The sequence below is a fragment of the Chanodichthys erythropterus genome, chromosome 22 (genome assembly GCF_024489055.1).
Source record: "Chanodichthys erythropterus isolate Z2021 chromosome 22, ASM2448905v1, whole genome shotgun sequence".
Taxonomy (NCBI): Eukaryota; Metazoa; Chordata; class Actinopteri; order Cypriniformes; family Xenocyprididae; genus Chanodichthys; species Chanodichthys erythropterus.
Window position 1 is genome coordinate 8,945,959 of NC_090242.1, and position 24,222 is coordinate 8,970,180.

The 24,222-nt window shown below is 38.5% G+C and overlaps 1 protein-coding gene across 1 annotated transcript in view; it reads left to right on the top strand.

Annotated features, from left to right (window-relative positions):
• The first annotated feature begins 21,479 nt into the window (after nucleotides 1-21,479).
• The window catches only part of gabra1 (gamma-aminobutyric acid type A receptor subunit alpha1), a 30,706-nt gene continuing 27,963 nt past the window's right edge, over nucleotides 21,480-24,222 (top strand). The window contains exon 1 of the mRNA XM_067377012.1: nucleotides 21,480-21,559. Coding sequence (XP_067233113.1) covers nucleotides 21,480-21,559 — 80 coding nt within the window. The remainder of the gene's footprint in view (nucleotides 21,560-24,222) is intronic.

Below are 24,222 nucleotides of genomic sequence, written 5' to 3' on the forward strand. Positions count from 1 at the left end.
GGGACCTGGGGACACTGTGTGAAAACATCAAGTCACTGACACTTTGATAGTGGTGAGTAAGTATGATTCTTATACCGCGCAGGGGAAGTGTTTAATATTACAAGTGTTGAGCTTAGAGAGAATGCCATCCAAGATGCTTTCAGTCTGTCTTGTTCCGCCTCTTCTAATATATTATAATATATGCAATATATGGCTCGGACATCAGCCTTTGACTGACACACTCACAGATGAAGAGTCAAAGTGTCTGTGACTAAATTTCTACTGCCTTGAATACTAAAGCTATAGAGGGACGGCTTAGACACCCACCTCTGCTCACCCATGCCAAGCTTGGGCTTTGTTAAAATGTATGTTAAGTGATTGTTGTCAGTTCAGACAGTGAAGTAGTATCCTTTCAACCAGGGACTGAACTTGTTGCAGACAGACCACTTCAGAGCCAGAAACTCTGATGATGAGCAGGGTATTTGGCTTGTGCATGAGTGAGAGCTTTACTGGCAAAGGTAATGGGCCATACCTTAGTTTCCCTTTCTGGTACCTGCAACTGTACAACTCCTAACCAATGCATATACTGTAAACCCAAACAGTACTACTAGCTTAGAAAAATTGAGAACACTGCAATTAAAGTCTGTTAAATCACTGATGCAAGTTAAAACAATTACAGTTTCTGAATGAGGAGTTTAGTTAAATTTATTTTATTTTTTTGTGTAGCTCAACATTTTTGAGTAAACCTTATACTGAAATTATTATTTTTAAGTTTACTGAGCGATATAAAGTGATGTCATCTATGTCACGTCATTGCCGATGTTACCGACGTAACCAACATTATCAGAAGAGTCCATTGCATTCAGTTGCAGCAGATTTCAAATTGCCAGCATGCTTCGCATCACACTCTGTAAGGGAGAATAAATGTTGAAATTGTATTATTTTGCAATGAACAGGATAATGAGTCCGGGAAGTTGGTTATGGGAATTGATGTCCAAGTGAGGTGAACAATAGTCCATGTTGGAGTGCCCTCTGGTGGCTAAATAGGGCACTCCAACTGGTGATCATGACACCTTTTGCCTGAATTACTGCAGCAATGCGGCGTGGCATGGAGTCAATCAATCTGCTCAGGTGTTATGAGAGCCCAGGTTGCTCTGATAGTGGCCTTTAGCTCTTCTGCATTGTTGGGTCTGGCATATCGCATCTTCCTCTTCACAACACCCCATAGATTTTCTATGGCGTTAGCTTTGGCACTGTGTGCAGGTTAGGAAAATGAAATCTGCATCTCCATAAAGTTGGAAGCATGAAGTGCTCTAAAACTTCCTGTTACATGGCTGCGTTGACCTTGGACCTGAGAAAACACAGTGGACCAACACCAGCAGATGACATGGCACCCCAAACCATCACTGACTGTGGAAACTTTACACTGGACCTCAAGCAAGATGGATTGTGTGCCTCTCCTCTCTTCCTCCAGACTCTGGGACCCTGATTTCCAAAGGAAATGCAAAATTTTCTTTCATCAGAGAACATAACTTTGGACCACTCAACAGCAATCCAGTCCTTTTTGTCTTTAGATGCTTCTGACACTGTCTATTGATCAAGAGGGGCTTGACACAAGGAATGCGACAGCTGAAACCCATGCCTTGCATACGTCTGTGCGTAGTGGTTCTTGAAGCACTGACTCCAGCTGCAGTCCACTCTTTGTGAATCTCCCTCACATTTTTGAATGGGTTTAGTTTCACAATCCTCTCCAGGGTGCGGTTATCCCTATTGCTTGTACACATCTTTTCCTTCCCTTCGCCTCTCTATTAATGTGCTTGGACACAGAGCTCTGTGAACAGCCAGCCTCTTTTGCAATGACCTTTTGTGTCTTGTATCTGAATTTAGGATTTTCCTTAGTTGTCAGTTATAATCATCAAAATTAAAAGAAATAAACGTTTGAAATATATCAGTATGTGTGTAATGAATAAATAAAATATACAAGTTTCACTTTTTGAATGGAATTAGTGAAATAAATCAACTTTTGATGATATTCCATGACCAGCACCTGTATATAAACAAATGATCGCCTTCCAATTGGTTCTGCCAAAACCACACTTTTGTATTCTTCAAAAAGCTTAAGCAGTATGTCCTACGCGTTCCCTATTCTACTTATAGAAAAAACAGAACTGGAGCTGTGTTCATTCAGTAAGTAGAATAGGGAAGGCGTAGGACATACAGCGTAAGCTTTTTGAAGAATACGAAAGTGTGGTTTTGGTGGAGCCACTTGGAAGGCGATCATTTGTTTATATAAAGCATATACATTTAATTTTTTTTTTTTTTTTTTTCGAAAATGACCAATCGTTTTACTAGATAAGACGCTTATTCCTCGTCTGGTATCATTTAAAGCCCTTTGAAGCTGCACTGAAACTGTCATTTTGACCTTCAACCGTTTGGAGGCCATTGAAGTCCATTATAAGGAGAATAATCCTGAAATTTCTTTTCAGTTGAAGAAAGAAGAACATGCCATCTTGGATGACATGGGGGTGAGTAAATTATCAGGGAAAATTATTTGAAAGTAAACTAATCCTTTAAATAAAATTAAAATAAAAATAAAAAATCAGTTTGACTTAATTGTTCATTATAATTATTCCTTACTTAAAAGATTTGAGTTGCTTTACTTAAATGTTTGAGGTAATTGGTGTCTACAATAATTTTGAGTACTCTGAACTTATCGAGTTTTACAGTGTAGACACATTCGTAGATAGAATGAATGGTCGATTTGAATTGGGATGAGCAAGCACAACAGACTCCAATAGGGTTGTCATCAGCGTTTGGAACATTTCACTATGTTCACGCATCCAATCACCAGGATTCAGTTTCTTAAATGATGCAGCGCCTCTTAAAAGGGTCTGTTGGCGCAGCTGTCAAGGTGAACAATGGTTTTGCAATACTGGATCAGTTCTGAATGAATTTTTGATTGTACACCACCATTCCCTGAAAATGTCAGCTTTAGCGTTAGTTCTACAAGGAAGACTCTAATGCTACATCATTTATTCATAACTATTAGGCTTGGCATTAGCCTACTACTTGACACTTGGAGTATACAAGGACTGAACTTACTCATTTATGTTTGCAGTTGATGACTGAAATTCCGATCCCAGAAAATGCTGGTCATGAGGCTGGCTGGACAGTTACAGAGCCTTTGTGGCAGATGATTGAATTCATACAGGCCCATGAGAGTCATAAAGGTAGCAAACTTCTTGTCCTCTTCAGACACGATGATGTTATAAAACCTGGAGGATAAGCCCTTTGCACTAAAGATGGCATTATCTCCCAAAGCTGTTAACCAATCAGCCTGATGAGGCAATGGGTTGGCATCGTTAACAGTCCAAACCTTCAACCTACGGTAGTTCATACGCATGTAAAGGTCTCTATTCTTTAATACCAGCATACTAAGTGGTGAAGCCCAATCATTAAAAGACTTGTGTATAATTCTCTGTTAATCTTCTCTGAGATAATGCTTCTCAACTTTTGGTACTGAGCTGGAGGAACACGGCGGCATGTGAGCCTGAAGGGTCCATCATCTGATACATGAATTTGATGGACAAACTCATTGGCCTTGCCACAATCCAGTTCATGCTTGGAAAATTCCTCCTCATGCCTCTTAATGAGCTTCATCAGCTGACTCTTTCAGTAAGAGAACACTTTGCATGATTCAATATCTAGATTGTCATAATGGAGTTTTCTGCAGGCTTTCACGAAGTCTGACGGCAGGGCAACCTTCCTCATCACTGACAATGCCTTTAACAATGCTCTGGCTCTGCACACCAAGGTGCTGAACCGCCACAACAGGAAATACATTATAGTTGTTTTGAAGTTCCTTTACAGTGTTTTCGGGCTGCTAGATTATGGCAAAAATCATAATCAAGTTTATTCTGGTCAATACTGTAATCATGATAATTTAACATGATTACTGGTGGGCAATATGATCAAAGTCTTATTTCATAATATGAGTAATTTTAGATATCAGTAAAATGTCACAATTATCGATAGGCTATTTCAGCAAAAACTACTGTAACAACGTAAAAGGTAGACAAGTAAACAGTCAAAAATTCAATAAGAACAAATAAACTAATTACAAACAAATTGTACAAATAAAACAGAACAAAAATATAAATTAAATAAACAGTGCTTTAAGTTTTCAGGAAGATGTACTAACAATGGTATTCAGATAAGTAATAGCCTACAACAGAAACTGAATAAAGTAATCAAATGAACTGTTTACATTCACTATAACCGACTGTGTTTACGAGGATACTTGGCAAACAACATTTTGACTTTTTTGTCTAGTGTTGTCACGATTCTGGAATTTGCAATTTTGATAATACCTTGAAAAATATGATATTCAATGCCATTTTCAATACCACGTGGGAAACATTTATAACGCCATAAAGATGTTTTGTTATCTTTGTAATTTTGTTGTAATAGCTTACACACAGAGTAGGGAGTGTTTATTTAATTCATTGAACTACATTTACAAAAAAGAAAAGACAAGTAAACAGTCAGTCATAAAAATAAGAACAAATAAACAAATTTACAAATGATAGCACAAATAAATACAATATAATACAGGCCTCCCGATTTTGCTGCTATGTGAAAAAAAGACCAAAACACGCCAGCGCGTTCATCGACCCCAGAGGTTTACGTGACGTGACCAAAACTCACAATATTAATTTGGTGCCCATATCGACCAAATCCTTACAGTTATGGTGCCCATTTTCAGCATAAATTACCACACCTGAGACACCAAACACAGGGCTTTTGTAACATCAGGTAACACTGTCTCAAGACATTCATCCATAATAATCCATGTTTCTGATTGCACAGGCCACCTGGAGGGTCTTTAACAACAAGAACTCTGCAGCCCGCAACTATTCGCCCACAGAGCTCAATCTCTAGCTCCACATACCCAATATAAGGGATAGTGAGGCCATTGAAAGCATGCAGTTGTAACAATTGACATTACCTAACCCGCTCCCGTCCCCAAGGTTCGAAATAATGTAAAATACAGATTTTGCATGTTAGTCAGGCAGGGCACAGGGTCTCCATCGATAGAAACAACAAGATGAGGGGACGATGGCATCAAATGAGGCCTGTTACGACTTTTGAAACAGGGAAGCAACAAAAACGAGGGACACACGTAAACCAAACTATAGGCTCAAAAGTAATGCTTTATTAAATCAGAAAATTATGGCACTAAATAATAGAACGGAAACAATTAATAACAATGTTTCTGTATACATCAGTAACATCAGTGTGTAAGGCAGGGTGCATGGTTGAACGTGTAATACAATGTTGAAATGTACAATAGGTAATCAACCAAAATGCCTATCACTGCTGCATGTAACGCCGCCGCGAGGCCGGAACATCAAATACAACCCAGTGACATGTGATACTTTTTGCGAAATCACCACAAGGTGGTGCAAAGGGCCCGTTGGCAACATTGTGAAAGGCTGCGGTGACATTTGTACTTTTAAATGAACATAAAATAATGAAATAAATTGCTGGAAATAATAATAATAATAATATAACATTTAATCATGGCTAATTATTTATCATATAAGTGCTTAATGTTGCAGCTGTTTGATTACTGTTACAGTGAAATAATACTGTGACGGCAGACAAAACATTTGAAACTACATTTGATAATTCACTGATCTGTTTCAACAGGTCAGGCATGCATACTGAAACATTTATACCCATACATCACAGAGCTCAGCGCATAACATGCAGAAAAATAAAGTGTCTATGAATTAAGAAATTGTTGATCACTTTTTATTAAACCATTTCTTTGTAAATGAATTAAGAAATTGTTGATCACATTTTATTAAAATGTTTCTTTGTAGCCTAATTAAATTGTGAGAACAGTGTAGACTATTAAGGGTCTTATCTAGAGAAACCATCGGTCATTTTTTTTAAAAAATGTAAAAAAATTATATACTTTTTAACCACAAATGATCATCTTGCAGCACTCTGAAACGCGCCACGCATTACATGATCACGTTGGAAAGGTCACATTAATCTGATGTACTCAGAACCACACCTTAAGTGATGTATGATCCAAAAATCACGACGTGATCGGTGACATGAGTACCAATCATTACAACAGTGTTTGCCTAATAAATGATGTTCTTTGTTTTATTGAAAAGTCATGCTTATTTTCCATAATCTGTCCTTAAATTACGTCCACAGCTTCTAATAACCTAAAGACCTTTAAAGACAATGGTAAAATGGCAAGGGAAGAGAGATATTCAAAAAAGTTTACAAGAGTCTCAGTTATCGCTTATATGTGCATATCTGTCTAAAATGATGGATATGGACATAACAAAGAATCACACTTTTTATTATGACAAATTGTTAAAGATATAAAACTGATAACAATCTCTTTGCTGTTATAATCTGGATTACAATATCTATCTATCTATAACTACCCATATATCAAAGGTAGCCACTGCCTCTGATGTTCCTTATTATACTTTCCCTATATGCAAACATTTCCATATTTCTGACTGATGATTGAAGGCACCTTGAGTATGCTGGACAGAAGCTATGCTAATGTAGATGAACATACCCTTGGGTTATTTGTGTAAGTGTGACACAAAGACACATTTAGCTCAAGTCTGTGAGAGCAAGTGTGATTTGCCTGTGTTGCAAAGGAAATGAGAAACATTACACGAAAACAAGGTTAATTTCACATTACCATGGAAACACACTGGTTTCATGTGTTCAAGCTAACTTTCTGTAAAACCTCTACCACCTGTCACCAGCTGTTATCTCTATATGAACCTCTGCTAGAGCCACAGGGAAAATTAAGTATGGTCAAATGTTTATTAAAATAAAACAGTATATTAATATATTTTCATTAATTCAAACATTTTTGCATGCATCATGGAATGCAAAATGCTAATGCAAAATTTTTAATCTATTGTGAAACAGCTTCCAGTCATTATATGCTGTTGATGGTAATGACCTAGACAATGATCCCATGGGTCATTGTCTGTTTGGCAGAAGAAACGTACTGTAGTACATTTTGCACTCAACCGTGTTGCTGCATAATTTTCCCAATTAAAAAAAAAAAAAAGTAACATTCCTTACATTTTTGACACCCAGGATGTGACAACGCTTTCTACATCATGGTAGGACAAGTTAATTAAAAGTTTCATTTCTCTTTTTTTTTTTTTTTTAAACATATTGAAGAATTGACTGTATTCTTCAAATTCACCAAATTGAAGATTCAACCAAATTTTTGTTGATGTTTTGTTTGTTTGTTTCCTCATTTGTGGCAATACATTGTGTGTGTGTGTGTGTGTGTGTGTGTGTGTGTGTGTGTGTGTGTGTGTGTGTGTGTGTGTGTGTGTGTGTGTGTGTGTGTGTGTGTGTGTGTGTGTGTGTGTGTGTGTGTGTGTGTGTGTGTGTGCTTTTGTTTATATTACATTGTGGGGACCAAATGTCCCCATGATGTAATATAAACCTGAGTTCACCTACATCGTGGGGACCAGCCAGCGGTCCCCACAATGTAAATGGGTTTATAAATCATATAGAATGAGTTTTTGTGAAAAAGTAAAAGTTTGCACAGTTTCCTGTGAGGGTTAGGTTTAGGGGTAGGGGCAGGGTAGGGGGATAGAATGTACAGTTTGTTCAGTGTAAAATGCATTGAAGTCTATGGAAAGTCCCCACAATTCACAAAAACAAACATGTGTGTGTGTGTGTGTGTGTGTGTGTGTGTGTGTGTGTGTGTGTGTGTGTGTGTACAGGTACATTGTAGGGACCAGCCAGCAGTTCCCATGAGGGAAAGGCAGATTAATAAACATATTATAATAAATTATGTCTAATCTCAAAATGTAAAAATGCAAAAAGAAATTAAAATGTTGGAAAATATTGTTAGAAACAATAAATTGTAAAATGTTGTTAAAAACAATAGAAGTATGGCAACTCTCCGCAAAGAAGTTTCAAGCCCTATTATACACCCTTTCTATAAAGGCTATCTTACAATGCTATCATCTTACAACAGATTTTTATCAATTAGTCATTATAGGTTTAGGAAATTATGGTGTTAATGCTCTCTTTGGTTTATATAGTTGGGCTCCTTGCTTTTTCAGTCTGAATGAGCCTTTGTCTAACATGCTAAACTCTTGACCTTCATCAATTTTCTCCCTCTGAAGATTTAGACTATAGTGGCAGGCTGGCAGAGGAGGCTTAAACTTGATTATAGTCCTTGTTTGAGAGGGTAGTAATTACTATGTCTTTAAAGCATCTTTTCTCATTGAAAGCTGATTTTTTTTTTTCTTTGCTTCATTATGTTGTTCTTGTATTAAACATATTTTGAATTTTTTTTTTTTTCCCACAGTGGAATCTATCCATCTACAGTGTGTATCTATAAATCAGTGCTATATGCTATATGTATCACCTTTGTTGTGACTTTTTTATACAGTCAAATCACTTAAATGTTAAAACTGAACAGCTGTGTAAACCGTTCTGACCATAGCTTGCACCTAATTGAGCCGAGCACTAATCTCTGACAGGCTACTACTGAATGCATTCTATGGGGATTTTTGCCCGTTGCTATTTAAGTGTGGAGAAAACAGAAGAAAAAAAAAATAATAAAAGAAACTCCCTCACCAAAAGAGGCATTTAGCCAAGTGGTCACTGTCACACTCATGGAATTCCAAAGTACGACAGTAAAGATAAAGATATTAAATAGTGTTTAATAGTAAAGATACACAGAACAAACTCAGATAAAGCCAGGCAGGCAAAGAGTACAACCACATAACACTGACGATACTGGACAAATGAGGATTCAAACACAGGAACTTGAATACACAGGATAACGAGGTGAACACAGCTGAACAGGATAATACAATCAAATCAGAAACCATAGCAACATATCAGACATGCAGACATGAAATGAACACAAGGAAAGAAAACCAAACTAAATTGAATATAATTGTGACAGTACACCTTCTCCCGAAAAGGCACAACTTTGCGCCGACAGTTCATTGATGGGAGGAGGTTTAGGTTGAGGACGACTGGTGATGGTGAGTAGCACACAAAGATCCAGAGAAGGTGATGGAAGAAACCAGGGAGGTGCTGATGGTGGGAGGAGTCAAGGAGATGCACAGAACTTGGAAGAGGAGGTGGGAGAGGGAGTCTGGGCGGGACCAGTGGAACTGACGATGAGACGGGTGATATTAACGGAGCCAGGGAATTATCCTCTTCAAGTCCCAGTAAATAGTTTATGGAGTTAAACACTCACTTTATTCGTTCACTCCTTGCTGATATAGTGCACTCAAAGGCCATAGGGATTAGTGAAGGAGTGAGCAATTTCAGACAATTTTCACAGCAGCAGTGTTCTTCCTTACTCGATTATTGAATCACCTGCCCCTCATCAGCACCGCAATCATCACTCTCCATATAAGCACACACCAAGGCTGCATCCGAAAACTTAAAAATGCTGCCCTCGGAGGATGCATTTCTAGGTAGGCAGGCATCAAGACACATCTGAATCCAATGTTAGCTTCACTTCCTGTCTCCTGAGATACCTTCATCTGATCAATTTTTGAAGGCATCATAGATGTATCCTTTGCTGCTGTCACAGATCAGCCAGGCTCTCACTTCCACCACACAGCAATCATTGTCACCAAACTACTAATCACCAGTACCTGTTATCACCCTTATCAGCGCACTATATAAACACACACCAGTGGGGGATTCATCTGTCTGCAAGCAGCTCTATCATCTCCTGCTAGTTACCAGCTCAATTACGGATTACTCCCTGAGATTTAGAATGCCGACGGCTGTGAGTGGATGGAATGAAAGGGCGTTACTTACCACTTATCGTCAAGGGTTAAATCCAGCACTTCGCTTACAACTCGGCATCTATGATGATACCATCGGACTGGAAAAATTTATTCAACAGCACAGAATTGTTGATGATGATGATCCAACGTTGCAGTCCTCCTTCCATCAATTTCAGCCAGAGAGACTGGCCACTCCAGAACGAGAGGGTATGCAAGTGAATAACAAAGGCCTATCGTGTACGTAAATAACCTGCTGGCTGACCCACAACCTGTGTTTGTATTGTGGGGCTAGCAGTCATTATATTGGCACGTGTCCTATTTGCCCTCTATGCCTCTTGGTGAGTTCTGTGTCTAGTAATTTTCTTCTGTTTCTTCTAACTTTCTTCCACCACTGTGACATTGATTATTGCTGAATTTATCATTACAGTCACTGCCCTCATCGACTCCAGGTCAGCTGGCAACTTTATCTCTGGCGACCTCTGCAGGCAGCTCAGGCTCCAGAAGACTCACACCACGACCCCGTACAAGGTCCAATCAGTGACGGGGAACGCATCAAACCAAGGATGTGTAAAATTTCAAGTAAAACCTGTGACCTTGTGAGTAGGCTGCCTGCATGAGGAACAATTCACTCCCCTGGTTCTGGAGAGATCCACCTTGGCAATTATTCCTGGGCGCCCATGGCTCATACAACACCAACCAGAGGTTTTGTGGCACAATGGAGACGTTCTGTGCTTCCCTACCTGTTTTCCCCAATGTCCACAACTAGTACCTCAACATCCAGTGGGAATTCCAGTAAGTGTTCTGTGGAAACCCTATGAGATAAGCAGTCTGTAGATATCCCATCTGTTATGCCCCATATGCTGACGTTTTCTGCCTGATAAAATGCCTCTAGATTGCCACCACACCGACCATGGGACTGTGCCATCGACCTGGAGTCGGGTGAGTCAGTACCCTGTGGACATTTATTCACTCTCAATACCCAAAGAGAAGACCATGGAAGAGTACATAGAGGAAGCTCTCAAGCAAGGCTACATCTACCCCTCCACTTTGTCATGATCACCTGCTGGAGTGCCCTTGTTAGCCAGGGCATGGCATGAGAACTTGACTGCCCTACATCAGCAGGGGATGCAGGTGGGTAGTCTGGCTCAGTCATTTTGGACTTTAGCGGTGGGGCTGGAGTATAATGACTCAAAGTTGATTGAGATTTTAAATAACTGTTTGGACTACCCTTTGCCTTCATAGGAGATTGAGGGACTTAGGACTTTGGATTTTTGGGGTTTTATTGATGTTCTCTTTAATACAGAAGCCGTATTGTTGCGCCTGGTCAGCTGCCGCCTAATTACAACATGGTCACCACACCAAAGTCTCCAGCCGTCATGGACATTACACCACAGTTCCCAGTCATCATGAACATCACACATGAAGCCATTAAGGTGGGCCCTAGGTGTTTGAGGCTGATTTCTAGCTTGGAGGATGTTGTGTTGACGTCGGTGCGAGCAGCTGGTGTTTCTGCCCAAAACTCTACTTCAGAGCCTACTCTAGCCAATGAATCTATTCCAGAGTCCACTCCAGAGCCCACTCCAGCCCGTGAGTCTGCTCCAGAGCCCGCACCAGCCCAGGAGTCTGCTTCAGTCCATGAGTCCACTCCAGAGTCCGCTTCAGTCCATGAGTCCACTCCAGCCTGTGATTCCGCTCCAGAGACTGCTCCAGCCCATGAGTCTATTCCTGCTCTAGTCAATGAGTCTGCTCCAGAAACTGCTTCTGCTCAAGACTCTACTCCAGAAGCCGCTTCAACCCATGAGTTTGTGTTTCAGTTTTTCCTAATCAGCTGTGTTGGCCTTTAGTTCCACCAGATCCGCCATCAGTTCCATCTGCACGGCTGTAGTGGTCACCTGCTCCACCATGGGGGTCTTCAAGCCCGTCTGCACTGCTGTGGTGGTCGTCTGCTCCACTGTGGGGGTCTTCAAACCCATCTGTGCTGCTGTGGTGGTTGTCTGCTCCACCGTTGGGGTCTTCAAGCTGGTCTGCACTGCTGTGGTGGTCAACTGCTCCACCATGGGGGTCTTCAAGCCCGTCTGCACTGCTGTGGTGGTCGTCTGCTCCACCGTGGGGGTCTTCAAACCCATCTGTGCTGCTGTGGTGGTTGTCTGCTCCACCGTTGGGGTCTTCAAGCTGGTCTGCACTGCTGTGGTGGTCATCTGCTCCACCGTGGGGGTCTTCAAACCCATCTGTGCTGCTGTGGTGGTTGTCTGCTCCACCGTTGGGGTCTTCAAGCCGGTCTGCACTGCTGTGGTTGTCGTCTGCTCCGCCGTGGGGGTCTTCAAGCCTGTCTGCGCTGCTGTGGTGGTCATCTGCTCCACCGTGGGGTTTTTCAAGCCCGTCTGCGCTGCTGTGGTGGTCGTCTGCTACGCCGTGATCATGATCACCTGCTGGAGTGCCCTTGTTAGCCACCAGAGGGCTAACAAGGTCTCAGTCTCTGTCCTGGACCCGAAGCCGACAAAGCTATGCAAACGCTGAAAACTGCACCACTCCTACGCCATCCAAACCCTGACAAAGGGTTTGGATGTACCAACATAAGCGTCTATAAAGACTCCATGCATTTGAGCCACTGAGGACACAATGGATTAATTTAATTTATGAAGGAAATGTGCCCAGGTAATTAGGTAAAGTCTTATATGTTTGTGCAAATCATTTTACACCAGACTGCTTCGCAAATGAGGATCAGTTCAACACTGAAGGTTTTTTTCCACATTGCAGCAAAACAGACTTAAAATACTCCGTCATTTTTTGTCATAGAGACATAAGTAATATATCAATTGAAACTATAGAATATCTTCTTTTATTTGTGTACACTCAGAGTAAAAACAAAATGTTGTGCGTTTTGTAAAATAAAGAAAACTAACATGATGCGTGATTTCTCCTTTCCTTCTGAACGAAGTCCAATCTGATAGTTCTCAGAAAATTAACTGTAATCACAGAAAAATAACACTTATGTCTAAAAAAACGTTAAGATGTCAGGTTTTAAATCATGTAAGTCAAATCGAAAACAAACCTTCTGTGTTTATGTAATCTGTATGAAAAGAGAGCCATGTCAGAAGTCCGTAATTCAGCTCATTATCCGCTAATGCGGCCACGCCCACGGAGCCAGCGCTATTCAGATGCAAATTCAGAGGCAATACATGCATTCATCGTCTCAATCGTGTATTTATTGTCTTAAAAAGTGTTTATCTGGATGTAAAAGTCATGGTTAGCGAGCTCTAGAAGACATGCAGTTAGTTCCTGTTTTCTTTTCTTCTATAGATGAATTTTATATGAGTTTTTTGTTTCTTTAGCGCCCTCCGGCTGCAGTATGTATTGGAAACTCCATTCATGGAATAGCCTCTTCTTCTTTTAGATGAATTTGTGACACTAAAAAAGCACAGAGCGCCCTCTGACTTCAAGGATGAATTGAAAACACCAGCGCTCATAGTAATGACAGTGAATATTAAATAAAAATAACTCCTCTGTATAGAAAATTGACATAAACATATCAGAATCCAATATTTCTCCAAATGTGCATGCTTTTAAACTAAAAGCCTATATTCAGACTCTTTGCATCACAGAAATACATTATATTTTAAAGTATAATATAAAACCATTACTTTATATTGTAATAATATTTTTCTGTATGTTTAATATATCATGATGAGCTTGAGACATCACAGAAGGTTTTTTTCACAGCCTACCTGACTGAAATGCCTCATTAATATGCAAGTCATTTCAACTCATTACTATCCAATTCTTTTGTCTTCTCAGGTGAGAATGGTCCATTTTCAGTGGTGATTCACGCCTCCTCGCATACTGTGTTTCTTGGCAAAAAGTGTCTTACAAAAACTAAATCAATATTGTTTTATATAAAGGAATAGGCAGCATAATGTTTACATAATTTTGAAGCAAAAACTCTAGTCTACAACCTCCAATAGCCAGAAGTCTTGTAAACACAGATTTACTATACTTTTTTTGGCCTTATTTCAGTGTCTTAAGTTTTTTGTTTTTTCAATAACCACGCATAAATGTTATTCCTTCAAAAACACAAACAAGTACATACATGTTCCTCACATATTATTGGAGCCTAGTTTGTGCTGAATACAGTGTAATGACACTTTTGTCATTAATATGTGTATGAACAACTGAAAAAAGCACAAATGTCAGGGCATGTCAAAACTTCTCCAAGCCCCAAATCAGCCTCAGACTCCAGAGGGTTAAAGGTACACAAACAAAATTGTTTTTTACTCACACCCAAATATGGGCAAATTGGACATGCTATAATAAATGATAAATTATATATTTTGAGCTGAAACTTTACAGACATATTCTGGGGACACCAGTGACTTATATTACTTCTTGTGAAAAGGGGCATTATAGGTGCCATTTAACTTGAAGTAATTGTAATGTCTTTGCAGATTTGTCAGCCTCTAAACTAAGAAGGAGCACATAAGAAATATAGTGAGGAAGACACAACAATGGACATACAGCGTAGGAGACACAATTAAGTACTTACAGGTGAATTCAGTACTTACACTAATACAACATGGGTACCACAATGTGCTGCGTGCCTCAAAATATTAGCTTCTGACAGTCTGAAGCTGAAGAAGTTAAGACACCACTTAGAGACTTCACATCACAAACACAAAGAGAAACAGGTTGAAGTTAAGAAGTTGTGTTGCTATATTGATTGTAAAATTTCAAATAAATCCAAAAGGATTTTGAAAGCAAGGTCATGTCTGAGAGTGTCTTTATGTGGGTGCAAGAAAATATCATTCTCTCTACAAAAGGAGGGCCCAGTAGAAAAAGCCTGGGAACCACTAAATTGGACCATATTTAATATAATACGTAAAATATAGATACATATGGATGAATATATTTAAAAATCTTGTGAAATATGTAAACTAATAGCATATAATTGTTTTGTGGAGAAGGAAAGCTCCAAACCAGTATTATCTCTACAGGAGGAATTTCATAATATTTCAGCGCTGAAACTCTTCACACTTTCCACTGAAACTTTATTTTCTCTTAAGATAATATAATGGTTATACAGTAGCATCACAATCATAGAATAATGTTAATTCCCAAATATGTATTATATAGGGGCTGTCAGCCTATCAATTTATTTTCATCATCCATATATCTTCTTTGGAAAGTAAAAAAAAAAAACTAAAAATACAATAATGCAAGAAAAACTCTATAGAGTCTATATTTTATTCTATTTCTCTATCTTGTCTCAGAATAAATTCCATATGTTGGTGTCCTGACTGATGACATTCACACATGGTTCGGCAGGCAAATCTTATGAGTACCCGCTGACACTTTTTCAACCTGTCATGTGATTAACTGCACAGCTCATTGTATCTCGCGCTTCAGAAACCAGGAAGCCTAGTGGCTGGTTCTCCCGAAATAGTGACAAATCTGGCAGCCTTGAACGGTTGAAGCGCATAGGTGTTGATTATGTCACCTCTTCCAGCGTTTCATTTACAGGCGTGAATAATCTGAGATTCGCCCTTCTCTACCCATTTCAAGCGTGGGTTGACAGTTACTGTCATAACCTCAGGCCAATACTAGTGACAGAATCATAACTCAGAATTGGGAATCAGTGATTACTTTTTTTCTTGAACAAGCTGAAACATTTTGAAACTTTGTTATTCCGTGATAAATAGTGTTATTTTAACTTAATAGTAAGTTTACCTATTTAGAACAATGCTGTTTAATGTATATCAAAGAATACTACACATTAAAGAAGGCAAGCAAGAGGCGAAACAGATGGCCTGAGATGTATTAATATGTGCAGCGGTTTACTAAATCCCGAGCTTGTAATCACTGTTACATAAACTGCTCACTGTCTGCTCCCCCATAGATGCACAGCCTGACAGTTAAGAGTTAGCATCACCCCTGCATCAAGGGTTTCCCTCATTCTTCATAGGTCTTTAAAGACAAAGGTTTCTGGTGGTTATAGTGGTTGTAGGAAGAAAGAATGTGTTAAAACATATGTATAAGTGTGACATGTTTAAATAGCATTCTGGAAGCACATTGCTTATCATTTGTGAGACATTAATTAGAAATATTTCAAAACATTAGCGTCAACAGTGAGTGCAGCCATTAAGTCCATGTAAAAGAAGAAGATTGTAATGCATCCAGTCAAAGATCATGTGCAATGAGATCTCAAGAATGCATGTTTCAGAATTTGATCAATGACATTAGGCCCAGGTCAACACCTTTTTTCTTAATATACACTGCAGCCTGACGAATTTTTTTATTTTTATTTTTTATCTTAAAATGTCCAAACAATGGCTATTGTGGGTAGTATTATGAACAGATAGCTGCAAAAATTCAAAGAATTGAAAAAGTGTTGAATACGATGATTAAATTCCTGTCCATAATTACTAAATTTAGTTGTTATTAAGTAAAAGTGCATTTGTCAGAAAGTTAGTTACTTAACTATGCTGGACAATGGCACTATTTTCTTCTAGAGTTGCTATACAGCCAAAACAAACTTTGTTGCATTATTTTCCTGTTATCACTGTAAAGCTGCTTTGAAACAATTTGTATTGTAAAAAGCACTATAGAAATAAAGGTGACTTGACGTGACATATAATGCAACTTCCTGTGCATTTAGGGAAGGCTATAACAGGATAATTATGTCCATGTATTTTATTTATGGTGAAGACTATAATAGCATTTTTAACCAAAATATTGCAACTACTTTTGTAGTTCTCGAGACCAGTCTGAGTCTCAAGACCATTTTTTGAAGATCTTGATCTTGTCTTGTCTCGGTCTCGACCGCATTTGTGTCTCTGTCTCAGATTATGAGGATTTTATTTCAAGATCAGTCAAGAACACGACCGTGGGATATCATTAAATTGCCAGTGATTTGTCTGATTTATTTGTTAACATCATTACACTGTAAACACAATAAGTTAAGAACACTCAAAGCATTTGAAGAAACTGTTCTATTTACTGTTCTACTGTTACTGTAAGAAACTGTTCTATCTTCATGTAGCATATATCCTCTGGCTCTGTAGGCATCTTAAAACAGTTCCCACACGAGCAATTTATAGATATGCTAATCAATGACTTTAAGATAGTTAACTCCACATCGGCTACATAAATTATTCAACTAACCATTCAGAAATGCCCTGTTGCATTCTATATGTTGTCACTTCTTCTTGAGTCTCTCCATCATTGTCTGACTCCGGTTTGAACATAAAAAGGCTGAACAGTTTCTGGCATTTTCAGTGAGTGAGGTAATCGGAGATGCTAACATAAGCTCTAACAACACTGCTCTCTTCTTGGGAGCAGCAGCTCATTTGCATTTAAAGGGACACACACAAAAACTGAGCATTTTTGCTCATCCTTAAAAAGTGACAAATTTAACATGCTATAAAAATGAGCTGAAATTCTGAGCTGAAATTGTACATAAACACTCTGGGGACACCAGAGTTTTATTTTACATCTTGTAAAAGTGGCATTATATGACCTCTTTAACTAAACCAACTCATTTTTTTTAAGTTAGTAGAACTTTTTGTGACAAGTGGGGCAGGGCCGAGAGCCGTAGAAGCAAGGCGAGTGTGGTGCACAGGTGTCTCTCATTAACAATAACATCACCGGCATCCCTTCAGTCCCACAGTTCTCATACATACAGTTCATTTACATAAACATCACATTCAGATCTTGGTTAAATGTTAGATAGCAAATAACACATGCTATTATAACTATCAAAGAGACTGTCATTATATACTTGCATGTATATATTGAAACAACATACATGTGGTCTTAAAAGTTGTGCAGTCCATCCTCAACCTAACCACAGGCTCTACTCTTCATCACAATGGTAACCCTACAAAACTAACATAACAGAACCCCCTGTAAATCTCAACACAACACAACATTAAACACTAAATTATGTCTTCCTATATTAATCTTGTGCAAAAACACACAGGAAAAAAAAAAACACTTAATTTCAACAAAGCAGGCTGGAAATTAGAAATCTGCTGCAACTCAATAATATTAAGTTCATCTTACTACAATCAAATTTTGAGTTCACTGAACTTTTTTTCTATTAAGTACAAATAACTTTATTATTTGAGTGAAACAAACTCATTTCATATAATTAATGCCACGGTCCGGTTTTACAGTGTGATTGGATATAAATCTTCCTACTCAAAATGCATTCAATAACTTATTTCTAGTTTCTTTTGTGCAGGTGCAGAAATTAATTGGGGATTGCGTCAAAATTGTTTCCAAAATGAATACAAATGCCCACAAAATTCAAGATATGATTGCAAAAAAGTACTTGCATGAGATCTTAACTGTATAGCATGTGATATAATTAAACAATATCACAAGAGGGATAATCGCAAGGGAGCTGTTTTCACAGATACGAGCATGGCTGCATAAAATTGATTTTATAAAAATGTTCAATAAACCACAAATTTTATTTTTAAAACATTCATCTCAACATTGTTTATGCAGTTGTAATTTTACCAATTCAAGTGCAACTTCTGTGTGCCACGCAAAAATGGATTTTGTCATTTGGAAATGTGGATCTTTCAGATGAATTTGAGGAGTGATGGTCTGTTCTGGTCTTGGTCTCACCCTGCCTCAGACGTGGTCTTGTCTTGTTCTGAACACACACTGGGTTTGGTCTCGATTTGATCTCTGTTTAGGTGGTTTTGACTACAACATTACATGCAGCCATGGTCAGTAATATTAATAAAGTTATTAAAATGTTTGTTTGTATATGTATTTATTTGCAAACAACAACATGTCTAATATCATGCTTAATCATGCAGAGGTTTCATCAAATAGACCTCTCCTCCAGTGCACGTGCTTGCTGTAAGAAACCTCAGCTGGAGAGCTTTTTAAAGCTGTCTGCAGTCTCGTGGCTGTTCGTGGTGCTGAAGCGAAACGGGCAAAGTCATACGGATCGTGCATTAGAATTAATGTCACTCTCTAAATGTGAATCATTTATGAGTTAGTGATTAGATGAAGGGTACGCTCGGCAAATAAAAACTTTCCTGTCGCACATGACGCCGTCTGAACAGTCACGTGCGAAACGTGCAGCGATACGCGAGATCCCACTCTTTTGCTCAGGTAGTCCCCAGGATGGAAACACGGTGAATTTAAGATACAAGACATTATAGACTAGCATTGTCTTTAAAACCTGAAAACTAGAAGTGTTTGCGTTGCGGCTGTTGCTCGCATTGCATCAGGTTAAAGTTGAACTGGTAATGACAGCGAGCGCGAGAGACACAGGCTACTCCTCATCATCGTTTATTGAGATAAATCCTGTCTCGTGCACATGTACATAAACGTCAAGACGCTGTGGAGTTTGTGTGAATGCTCTCTTAATGTTTCATTTCGTACCACCATCGCTCTCTAACACTCTGACAGCAGACTGAAATCGAAGCGCGCGACGTGGCCTCTAACAAGATGCGCTATTTTCCTCGTTAATGTCACGTTTAAAACACCCTCCGGCTTTTAGTTTGTGTCCTCACTACGCGAATTATCAGAAAAGCTCCTCTGCAGATGCGCTGTAAGGACTGCGGATCTTCCTTGAGCATTTGTTTGAAAATATTTGTGCAATATTCCAGGCGGTGGGTGAGTCGGTGAGAAGAGGGTTTGTAGAGACTGCTTCAACGTGCTTTTTGGGGGAAAAAGATTCGAGTCATCGGGATTTTTCGGTGAGAAATGCATGCATTCCACTTTATTCGGGGTGTATGCATGTGCATGCACTGCGGCTTGGTTTGGCATGCATGTTTTTGCATGCACGTCTGACATGCCTTTTACGCGGCAGCGCTCAGTATCGTTGGTGTAATAATTAATAGCATGCTAATTGTGATGGAGATGATGCGCTTTGTGTTATTGTTCCAACGCAATGGAAGAGAGCGAGAAAGCGGCGAAATCCGGGCAAAATGTAAGAGGATTTGATTCCCGACCACTGAAAGAGATTAAGTCGACAGCAGTGCAAGTGAAATTGTGCTGCATATAAAAATAGGACGGATTGGTCTTTCGATGTGAGATCGGTACCACCTTCCATTCTGTAACACAATCGCCATGTACTCAAGTGATCTCGTTTCAGGAACATAGCACCATTATTCTGCTGTAGTAAAGCTTTATTCTTGTGGATTTGGGCTGCTAGATGACTAATTTGCTGTAAACCGGGAAGAGTTTCGATGAAGAGTGCGCGAGAGCTGCGCGCGCTCAGCAGCAGCATCATCATCATCAGCAGTAGCAGCAGCAGCAGCAGCCTCGAGCTCAAATCCAGCACAGCTCACATCTCAGAGCATCATCTCCTCGCATCCAGACATAAAAGACGTTTGCAAAAGTTTGACGATAAGGTGCGATCGATTTAACGTAAGTGCATAAGACTTGATGCTTGTGTCTTGCTGGAAATTGTAAAAACCGATGGTTGGGGGATCACAACGGCATTGAAAGGTAGTGCCATATTCCTGGAAATCTAAAATTGATTATGAGGTACTTTTATATGTATGATGTTTGTGGTGTGCATGTTTGGGGTGAACTTGGCTATAGTCTGAAATGATAGCGCACTGTTTGCTTAATTACTCCGATTTAATTACTACGCGTTTAGGAACAACCCCGTGGCGCACTCCCAATACTAATTCAAGAGACATGCTTTTGATGATGCGCTCTCGCGACAGAACTCAAAAAGTGTGAATGTTATGGACTGTGTACGCATTATAATGCATGTGAAGTCAGGGAATTTTGCCCAGATGGATCACGTACGATTTGAATGTGGCCATCACGGAGTGTGATCAAGGTTTTTGCATAAAGCTGTAAATCATTTCGTGTGATGTTTATGAAGGATTAGAGCACCGATTGTGCGTGTGATGTTTTGCGTTAATGCGTAGCGCCAACCATCGGAATGAAAGCACACTGCTCTAGCCTATATTTATATATGTATAGAACTCTGATGCACAGCCTTATATGTGTATGAGCACAAAATAATATTCGAAAAAGGGTAAGTGCGTTTAAAAACATTTAGTATTTTACATGAGGGCTTTTTTGTAAACGGAAAGACTGCCGTATTTTGCCTTGCACAACAACTCTGGTATTTCTTTCATCTCAATTCTGATAATGCACAGAATTGCTGTACTATTAATATACAATATGCATGAGCTATAAAGGGTGCTTGGACCACCACAGAGCTCATGAACGCGCAGTATTCATGAATATGCTCAGGCTTTAAATTAGATCTTGAGGGTTCAAAAGAGGAAATGTGAACATTTTGTTCAGTACTTGTTAAACTACCATAGGATACTGTGCATTTAAATCATTTGTATTTAGATAATCAAATGTTGTATGCAGCATCACAAATTACTTTATTGTGAATCAACAAATCACATAACAAAATTGCGTATCCCACAGGCTGGCTTTGATTGTGAGTTTGATTGTGAAAAAAACAAACAAAAAACAAACATGTTTTTGTTTGTCTCAAACAATAAAAAAAAAAAAAACCTTCAAGTTTTATCAGATTTTTCAATTATGTTCCAAATGAAAATTGATGCATATACTCTATATAATCGCAAAGCTATGCTTTTCATTAAGCAGACTATTACCTTAACCTTTGTGTTTTCTCTTCTTTAGTGAGGATTCATCCTTTGGAGAATGATGTGGGGTGGAAGAGGAGCAGCTTGGCTTTGGATTTGGGCCTGTTTACTGGTGACCAGTGTTCTGGCTGGAAAAAGGTATGTTTATGCACCTGATTTTTACTTTTATCTTAGAATGATTAACCCATTCTCTACTTTTGATGAAGACTCTCTTCGCTGTAATTACAGTAATGTCTTATTTTTTAATATGTAAGGACTTTGATCTAAACATACGATGTTAACTTAGACTAAGATCAGAACCTCAGACTTCAAAGAGGATGTTATGCAAATGAAGCTTTCATTAATATTTTCATTCAGCTGTGTCTTGCTTTTACTCTTGCTTTTACACATGGCTTATGGTGTGTTATTCATTTATACGTGATTTTTTTCTGACATACATTGTGAAGTAAGAAAACAAAAAAATGATGCGTGTGTCCATCATCCATAAACTACGTAACTGAATTAGTTTCTTTAGTTGGAACGAGACAAAAACATTTAATGAGATATTTCTATAAAGCTAGGCAAGTGTTACTTTAAATATTGAGGATAAAAGCAGAGGTTTGTAACCAAACCCCCCTCTGGGAAGATGTGTCCTGCTCAATCTGAGTTTTTATTTTGAATTTAATATTTGAAGTGTGATATTAACTGATGACTTAGTATGGGGAACACACATTCACTATTAACTACGATTTTTGCCTCCATAAAAATTCTTAATTTACTGCTTATTAGTAGTTAGTAAGGTAGCGTTTAAGTTTAAGTATTGGGTAGGATTTAGGGGTGTAGAATATGGTCATGCAGAATAAGGGATTAATATGTGCTTTATAAGTACTAATATACAGCCAACATGCAAGCTAATAAGCAACTGTGAGAATTGTTCCAATATACTAAAGTGTTACCGTTTTATTAATGCAGCTTGAATTTATCTGTGCTATTAGCAGAGAATTTTGCTGCTGTTATAATGGTGCATATAATTAAATTTTTTAACTGATTGGTAATCATGGTTGCAAAATAATCACTATAAAGTGATTACAAATGTCATGCCACGTTTTGCTTGCTTCAGACGTATTTCATACGTTAAGACAGGTGACAATCACAGTAATGTTTTCATTCCTATGAATATTTTATAACAGTACCTTAAATTGCCATAGGCATACAATGTCTTATTTGTAAGCTGTGCTGTGTGAGAGCAGACACCCCATAGCACCGTGGCACTGGGCAGCATGTATTCTTCTCTGTTGCTGTCTATATGACCTGTAGATGGGGTTGCTGTACAATGTTTAATGGGGATCTGTATTCTGCTCTTAAGCACATGGAATTTACAATGTGTTATTCATCTCTGCATGGTTTCTCATTCACCTTATTACCACCAAATTTACCAGTATATATATATATTAGTCTGCTGTGATTTTTCTCTAACTCTGAATTTGTGTGTATTCTATTATTATTATCTGAGATAACAACGAATATGTAATTTTGGGTCAGGCTGACATTACCAGCATGCTCTGAGTGTTGTACTGGCAAGCATGCGTAATATATGAGACTACATTTTCCTCTCATGACCCCTTTTCAGTGTCGCTCATAGGGTCTGTGTGCATGTGCGTGTATATCTGTCTGCGCCGATGGGGGAAGGGTGGAAGTATTCTCGTTTTATTTTTCTTGTTGTATTTGTGGCAGTCTGTTGTTGAATCCAGTGAGGTCCAAAGGTGTGAGATCACTCTTGAAAATGTCTCTATTTTGCATTTTTATAATGCAAGAAAATGAAAACATGAAAAAAGATTCATAATTTCCATTCGGAAAATGGAAAGAATGCTGGTCATGATTTTAAAATGTTCACTTCAACTGAAGCAAGCAAATATGAACTTTTGTAGAAAGTAATTAAAATGGTCAGTATCGACTAGTCATAACCAATCTTACCTTTTTCTTTCTTTCTTTTTTTTCAGGTTTCAGACTTTTGGACCCCATAAACCTCATTACATATGTTTTTTCTGATAAAGGAAATTTGGCCAGGATACACTAAAACTAAGTTTGAAATGAGTATATAAAATAAGTACAAAATGTGTGCACTCTTCTTCTCAGCTAATTTGATTTAACTGCTTTGAATCATTAGTTGTCAGGTGTTGGTTTAGTGGAATATTCATAGTTAAATTCATTGTGGAATTACATGCAATAACAGATATGAAACAAGCATAACTTGCATTTCAGTGTGTTTGATGTCTCTCTTTTTTGGGGTCTCTGTTTCTTTCGTTTTATCGTGCTCTATCTCTTTCTATCTTTGCCATTTTAAATCACTCCCATCCGTGATCTTTACTAACTAATCATGATGACCTCATCCTCTCCTTGAAATCTGTTTCCACGCCAAGCGTATTTCTGAAACACCAAACCGCGTGATTGAGTCTGCAGCCGCACTTGTCGTCCAGTACCTTTTAGGTGGAAAATAATGTCAATACTTATCAAAAAAGCAAGCAATTATGTACAAACGGCCACCGATGATGGTTTTAAGAGAAGGACAAATTAGTCACCATCCTCACAAGCTCTTAGTGGTAAAATACTATTTTACACTATATGATTAAACTGCATTTTGCTCATAATCATTTGTCTGAAATACTTATTAACACAGTTTGTTATTTTTGCACTCATAAGTGTGTATTTTAACATCTGGCTCCATGCTGTCAAAACTCAGAATATCCACATGGATTTTTGCATATAAAAGAGTATTTTAGCTAATTAATAATGCATTGTTCCTCTGTTTATACCCCTTTGCT